At 36.6% G+C, this 7,500-nt stretch overlaps 2 protein-coding genes across 13 annotated transcripts in view; both read left to right on the top strand.

Annotated features, from left to right (window-relative positions):
- Nucleotides 1-257, top strand: part of tvp23b (trans-golgi network vesicle protein 23 homolog B (S. cerevisiae)) — a 3,569-nt gene extending 3,312 nt beyond the window's left edge. Inside the window, exon 7 of the mRNA XM_043231184.1 lies at nucleotides 1-257. This exon is cut by the window's left edge and continues 360 nt beyond it. The gene's annotated coding sequence lies outside the window, so the exon portion shown is untranslated.
- A 361-nt stretch (nucleotides 258-618) lies between these two features.
- The window catches only part of exoc7 (exocyst complex component 7), a 19,385-nt gene continuing 12,503 nt past the window's right edge, over nucleotides 619-7,500 (top strand). For 3 of the 12 annotated variants that reach the window (XM_043231171.1, XM_043231173.1, XM_043231176.1), the window contains exons 1-8: nucleotides 619-804; nucleotides 1,047-1,112; nucleotides 1,474-1,658; nucleotides 2,505-2,610; nucleotides 2,686-2,908; nucleotides 3,500-3,664; nucleotides 3,843-3,854; nucleotides 6,714-6,803. In XM_043231171.1, the coding sequence (XP_043087106.1) occupies nucleotides 745-804; nucleotides 1,047-1,112; nucleotides 1,474-1,658; nucleotides 2,505-2,610; nucleotides 2,686-2,908; nucleotides 3,500-3,664; nucleotides 3,843-3,854; nucleotides 6,714-6,803 (907 nt within the window). In that variant the 5' untranslated portion in view covers nucleotides 619-744. The remainder of the gene's footprint in view (nucleotides 805-1,046; nucleotides 1,113-1,473; nucleotides 1,659-2,504; nucleotides 2,611-2,685; nucleotides 2,909-3,499; nucleotides 3,665-3,842; nucleotides 3,855-6,713; nucleotides 6,804-7,500) is intronic. The other 9 variants (XM_043231172.1, XM_043231174.1, XM_043231177.1 and 6 more) reach the window with 5 other exon arrangements.

The raw sequence follows: 7,500 nt of genomic DNA on the forward strand, positions 1-7,500 counted from the left end.
TTGATTGATTGATTGATTGATTGATTGATTGATTGAATCCCATGTTCACTGAAATAAATGGAGTTTGGAGCCACCCTGAATCTCTGGCTGGTGAAGTCAGCCACAAACACCACAGCATTAAAACCTGTCAAAATCAAAGTCCCTTTCATACTTCTCAAAATTACAAATTCCTCTTCGCTTTAAAATTTAAATCATTTTGTTTTTATTTTTTGTATGATATGTTGATTGTCAAAATAAACTTATGACTTATAAACTTATGACTTATTTTAATGGTGAATTAATATTATTCTCACATAAAATACAAGTTACATTCCATCTTAAAGAGCTTTTAATGTTTTTTGTCATCTGAACTGTTACGTTGAATGTGTTAATACAGTTTTGGCCAATTATTTTATATATAATGAAGTAATTTTTCATTAAATACTGTAATCTTTTGCATTGCAAAACATAAAACAAGCAAGCAAGTGAAAGTTAAAAAAGTAATGATTAATCCACTTTGGTAAGATTGTATCATATTTAGTCGGTTTATTTATATTTGTATTTATTGGAAGATGCTTGGATTTTGGACTTGCTCAAAACTAAAATAAAAACAGAAGGACTTTTATTGTGTACACGCAATACTTCCGCTCTCCGTCAGCGTCGTACAGCTTCCGCTGTCTTCACCTTAATGTAATATCGTCGCGGATTTTGCGTTGTTCCGGACGGATCCAGCTGTCATTTTTTGGCACACATTTGTCTGTCAGGATGATCCCGACCGAAGACGCGTCCGCTCGGAAGCGGGAGATCGAGGACAAACTCAAACAGGTCCGTTAAAAAGAGACGAAGAATGAGACGAGAATCCCGTGATCGGGCGCCGGATGTTATTAAAATCATTCGAGATCAACCAGAATGAGAATCCGCGTGATTGTCATAAAAAAAATAATGTCACAAAGCATTTTAGAAACTTACTGAGAGAAAAATGAGGGTGTCAATAAATAATCAGCCTCTTTGATGTGTTTACTGTAACGTTATTACTGTATGTGGTATTTATCGTCTTCCGTCTACAGGAACAAGAAACTCTGTCTTTCATTCGTGAAAGCCTGGAGAAGAGCGATCAGCTCACTAAAGGAATGGTGAGAGAGGATCACTGCATATATTGGTGTGTGTGTGTGTGTGTGTGTGTGCTTATGCTATACCGTGTTGACCAAATATTAATGTAATAAACTAAAAGATAGTAAATGATGTTTATCTGACAGTGTAAGAATGCAAACAGGTTTTCTGGTAGGAGTAGGTTTAGTGAATAGAGATAATAAAATTAATAGAAGTCAGTGTTAAGTCCCCACAGTTCACAGAAACAAACATGTGTGTGTGTGTATGTGTGTGTCGTCCTGGTTTTAAGATACGAGGTGAAAGAACAGCTTTCTGCAATGTTGTGCGACGCTTCAATCGTGAAAGTTAGTTTGTTTTCATGAATGATTGTATGTTTGGTCTCAGGTGTCCATCCTGTCCTCGTTCGAGAGCCGTCTGATGCAGCTGGAGAACTCCATCATCCCCGTCCATAAACAGACGGAGAATCTGCAGCGACTGCAGGAGAACGTGGACAAAACTCTCTCCTGTTTGGATCACGTCATCAGTTATTATCACGTGGCCAAAGACACCGATAAGATCATCCGGGAAGGGTGAGTGTGACCTGAGACTGTTGTTCAGCGGTAGACGTTTAATATAAGGGATCGTTTCTTCTTGATTCATTTCCAAAATATAACAACAGCCCTGTCTGAGCATTTCTGTTTTTGTACAGTACATTATTATTTTAACTGTTTTAAGATATTTAATATATTTCTAATTAAGTATATTATTTTATTTAAAAATAATAATTTTAATATTTATAATTATATATTTATTTTATATATAATAATTAAAATATATATTTTATATATAAAATATATATAAAAAATATATATAATGTATAAAAATGAAAAAAAAAATATATATATATATATATATATATATATATATATATATATATATATATATATATATATATATATATATAATGTTTCTTTTTTTCATTATTATGCACACACCATGGCTAAATAATACACTATAGTTTTAATATAGTGTAATATAAATTACTAATTAAGTAAATTATTAAATATAATTGTTGCAAGGTCCCTTTAAAAGACTGCATATGCTTGATTAAAAATACAATATTAGTACGGTGAAATATACTGTGAAATATTATAACATATATAACATATATCTATAACTAGATATGTGTATATGTACAAAGTATAGAAAATGTTTTTGTAATAATACAACTTAATTCTTTGTGCATATACATGTTCTTATTGAATAATTGAATCATTTTAATATTTAAAAATATGTACAATTTTACAAAAAAAGGTAATATTTTAAGTATTATTAATTATTTTTTATAATTTCCTCAATACAAAATACAGTGCTGTTGTGAAATATTATTGTAGTTTTAAATAATAGATCTGATTTGTGAGTCACTGCTCTTGTAGGCCCGCGGGTCGTCTGGACGAGTATCTGGCCTGCATTGCAAAGATCCAGAAAGCCGTGGAGTATTTTCAGGACAACAATCCGGACAGTCCCGAGCTCAACACAGTGGTACGTACGGTGCGTCACGCTCTCACGCTCCCCCAGTCCGTACCAGACTCCTCAGCGAGGCTGTCCTGTTTGCAGAAAGCGCGCTTCGAGAAGGGCAAGGAGCTGCTGGAGGCGGAGTTTCGCAGCCTGCTGACGCGCTACAGCAAGCCAGTGCCGCCCGTCCTCATCCTGGACGCCATCGGAGGAGACGAGGACATGGAGGTGCAGGAGGACGTGACGCTGGAGCACCTGCCCGAGGCCGTCCTGCAGGACATCATCTGTATCTCCGCATGGCTGGTGGAGTACGGGCGCAACCAAGGTGAACATTGCCATCAGTGCCCTTTCCCAAAAGAAACTTACACAATGATGCAAACTAGAGCGGCAAAACGATTAATCACTTTCAAAATAAAAGTCTCTGTATGCATACTGTGTGTATAACATATTTTACCTTAATATATACATGCATGTATTTATACATAATAAATACATGCATTAAATATTACTTTAATATGATTTTTGAAGCAAACAATTATTTGAAGATCACGACTATAATCCTGTAGAGCATTGCAAATATAACATATTCATATTTAAAATAAAACTATTCATGTTTTTTTTTTATTGAATAAATGCTGGTGAGCAGAAGAGAGAGAAATTTAATTTCAATGTAATTTTTTAATAAAGTAAACAGATTTAAAACACCAAATTAAATTTAATAAATCAATTGATAAATGTGCAATAAATTAAATTGTAAATTTCTATACAGAAAAAGCATATTAAATGCAAGTGAAGTTTCTGCTTTAAAGTTTGAAATGACTTTTGTGGAAAAAAAATCAGCATCGGTTATCATAAAAAATGAACGGGTTTCACTTGCAGAGGCTGATTGTTGTTTTTTGTGTTTGTTTCTCTGCAGACTTCATGAACGTGTATTTCCAGGTCCGGTCCAGTCAGCTGGATCGCTCTATTAAGGGTCTGAAGGAGCATTTCCGTAAGAACAGCGCCACCTCCGCCATCCACTCGCCCGCCGTTCAGACCAAACGCAAGGAGACGCCCACCAAGAAGCCTCCCAAAAGACCAGGTCAGTGACCTTTAACCCCTTCACCGCACTAGACCGGGTCTCTTTGGGTTTCTGGTGGTCCTGGTGGATCCCGACCTCATGTCCCGCCGGAGTTCTCCTCTTTTCTCATTTCTAGTACGTTCTTACTAACCGTCTCCTCGTTTCTCTTCCCTGTCTCACTCGTGTCTGATGATATCAGTCTATATCCCAGGTAAAGTCACAGCTGTGTTTGTGACGCGTCCATCGCTTGCTTCTGTTTGCAGAGCCAGAGCTTCCCGTTACACACACACACTCTCACACTCACACATATACACACATATACACACATATGCAACAGAACAGGCTTTGCATATGCATCGCAAGCATGTTTCATGTGGAAGAAAAATTTCACACAGTGGGTGAGACAAACGTTGATGAAATAATTAAAAAAAAAAAAAGTACACTACTCCTCAAAGGTCTAGGGGTTGTTTTTTTAAAACAATAAAAAAAAAAAAAATATATATATATATATATATATATATATTATATATATATATATATATATATATATATATATATATATATAATATTTATATTTCATTTTAGTTATTTTAGTTAATTTTAATTCATTTTACTTATTTTAGTATTTTTGATTGACAATTAAAATTTTTATTTTTTAAAAAAAATCAATTAAATGATTATTTCTCTTTTTTGCTTGTAAGGGGAAGAATTTATGCATTTTGCAAAAAAAACACAATATTGTGAAATAGTACTAGAATTAAAAGCTAGAAAAATTGTGAAATATTATTACAATTTTAAAAGTTGAATATCTGTAATTTATTTCTGTTAATTTCTCCAGTCTTCAGTCACATGATGCTTCAAAAAATATTCGGATACACTGATTTGCTGCTCAAGAAACATCTCTGATTATTATCAGTGTTGAAATCAGTTATGCAGCCCAATATTTTATTTGTGATGCGGTTTAATTTTCAGGATTCACAGATGAGTAGAAAGTTTGAAAGAACAGCATTAATTTGAAATATCCTTTCTAACATTATAAATGTCTTTACTGTCACTTTTGATCAATTGAATGCGACTTTGCTAAATAAAAGCGTTAATTTCTTCAAAAAGAAGACCCCAGTCATTAAAACAGTAGTGTTTTATCAATCATTTAAACCAAATTCATTCTCTCTGTCTTTGTTGAATGTAATAAGGCCTTTACACACACACACACACACACACACACACACACACACACACACACACACACACACACACACACTAGTACATTGAGCTAGTTCTCCCCCGGTCAGTGTGGTGTTACTGTGTTTTCTCAGCGTGGAGGGCCCTCTTTGTTGTCTTCCAGCTCTGAGTGGCGTACGGAGAGGTTAACATGGAGAAAGCTAGTTCTTTGTTTTCTGCTAACACCCTAACGCTGACCGTATTGCTCTGCCCTAACACACTGTCACCTTTCACGTGATGCTTATTATTGCCGAAGAAAGCATTCCGCATATTGCACATGCATATTAACTGCTTAATAAAGGGGTCATATCACGCTAAATTCAATTTCATCGTTGCACTATTTAATTTTTTTGTGTGATTTTAGTCATCTGTGCTATGAAACCATTCTAATGTTTGTAACACAAAAGATGAATGCAATCTAGTCTGTAAGACCAGCTTGCTCAGTGACCGTCAGCCGTGAGCTCATTAGTTTCTGACTGTTCTCATTTACTTATCAGTCCTAGTAGAGCTCATTTACATACAACCCCTTCCATTTACCACAGAGAAGTAAAAATGCACTGAAAAGCTAAACGATTATTTCTTAAAGGGAAAAGCGATACGATCTAAAGTGATGGTATGACCCCTTTAAGACTTTAGTGTGTGTCAGTGACTGTCTTGATGATGTTAACAGGATGTAGATTGTGTGTGTGATGCATTGAGCAGCACTACTCTTAATGACTGTATGTGACTCCATGCTGAGGTTTAATAGCTGTGATGGATTAACCGCTTGTGTTTTCTCCTCAGTGTGTGTGTGTGACTTCTTCTTCAGTCTGTTTTAGCTCTAGACATTGTGATGTGATGTTTGTGACTTTGTGCACCGCATGTCTCTGTCTTGAGTGTGTGTGTGAGTGTGAGTGTGAGTGTGTGTGTGAGTGTGTGTGTGTGTGTGTGTGAGTGTGTGTGTGTGATAGCTGTGGTGTCGGCTGTAGTCTCAGAGGGATCTGGATTTCTCTCAGTTGTTGCTCTGGTGTCGGTGAACAGGGTTTCAGACGCCCTTCCTCTTCCTCTTCCTCACGGTGTCTTCCTCTGCTTTCCTCCTGCAATCCCTCTCTCTCTCTGTCTCTCTCTCTCTCTCTCTCTCTCTCTCTCTCTCTCTCTCTCTCTCTCTCTCTCTCTCTCTCTCTCTCTCTCTCTCTCTCTCTCTCTCTCTCTGTCTCTCTCTCTCTCTCTCTCTCTCTCTCTCTCTCTCTCTCTCTCTCTCTCTCTCTCTCTCTCTCTCTCTCTCTCTCTCTCTCTCTCTCTCTCTCTCTCTCTCTCTCTCTCTCTCTCTCTCTCTCTCTCTCTCTCTCTCTCTCTCTCTCTCTCTCTCTCTCTCTCTCTCTCTCTCTCTCTCTCTCTCTCTCTCTCTCTCTCTCTCTCTCTCTCTCTCTCTCTCTCTCTCTCTCTCTCTCTCTCTCTCTCTCTCTCTCTCTCTCTCTCTCTCTCTCTCTCTCTCTCTCTCTCTCTCTCTCTCTCTCTCTCTCTCTCTCTCTCTCTCTCTCTCTCTCTCTCTCTCTCTCTCTCTCTCTCTCTCTCTCTCTCTCTCTCTCTCTCTCTCTCTCTCTCTCTCTCTCTCTCTCTCTCTCTCTCTCTCTCTCTCTCTCTCTCTCTCTCTCTCTCTCTCTCTCTCTCTCTCTCTCTCTCTCTCTCTCTCTCTCTCTCTCTCTCTCTCTCTCTCTCTCTCTCTCTCTCTCTCTCTCTCTCTCTCTCTCTCTCTCTCTCTCTCTCTCTCTCTCTCTCTCTCTCTCTCTCTCTCTCTCTCTCTCTCTCTCTCTCTCTCTCTCTCTGTCTCTCTCTCTCTCTTTCTCTGTTTGGGTGTTGCTGGGCGCAGGCACGATCCGTAAGGCTCAGAATCTGCTCAAACAGTACTCTCAGCATGGCCTGGATGGAAAAAAGGGTTCTAACCTCACTCCTCTGGAAGGTAAAGCACGCTGTCTTTCTGGTTTCCTTCCTCTTCTAAAGCTCTGTCTCTGTTTTCTTTCTCACTTTTGGTGTTTTTGACTGTTGTTCCTGCGTTTCGGAAAACAACAGTCGGGTAACAGAAACTTACGGGCCTCGGTGAAGTCAAACCAGCCTCACGATGAAGAGAGACCAACCTTCCTGAAAGAGCCACTGTTTGTCTAATAAAATTAGAAATATATTTTTAATTTATACATTAATAATTTAATATTATTGCAACAAATAATAATTGTGTAATTATTAATATAGTATAATAAATACATAAAATACATTAGTGAAACTTAAAAGCAATTCAGTTTACAATGTAAGTTATTGGAAAACACTTTATTTAGCTTAATAAAATTATTATTAAATGTGCTAATCTCTGCTGCGCTGTTTGTGACATCATACTATCATTGCTATTGTTAACTAAAACTTTAAAATAATTGTAAAAAATTTTTTAAAAAATTCAGAGAGAAATAAAGCGGAGATCAAATATTTACTTTACAAACTACAAATATTGCTTCGGCTGTACTGAAATAGCGAATTAAAACACAGAGTATATTAAAAATATTAAAATATTAAAAATAAGGTACATACAAAACACTGAAAAATAAAAAAAAACACTGTAACTATAAAAAATCGCATATAAATGATGATAATAATAACTGTATCTCAGT

This window comes from Puntigrus tetrazona, unplaced genomic scaffold (genome assembly GCF_018831695.1).
Source record: "Puntigrus tetrazona isolate hp1 unplaced genomic scaffold, ASM1883169v1 S000000283, whole genome shotgun sequence".
In the NCBI taxonomy this organism is placed as follows: domain Eukaryota; kingdom Metazoa; phylum Chordata; class Actinopteri; order Cypriniformes; family Cyprinidae; genus Puntigrus; species Puntigrus tetrazona.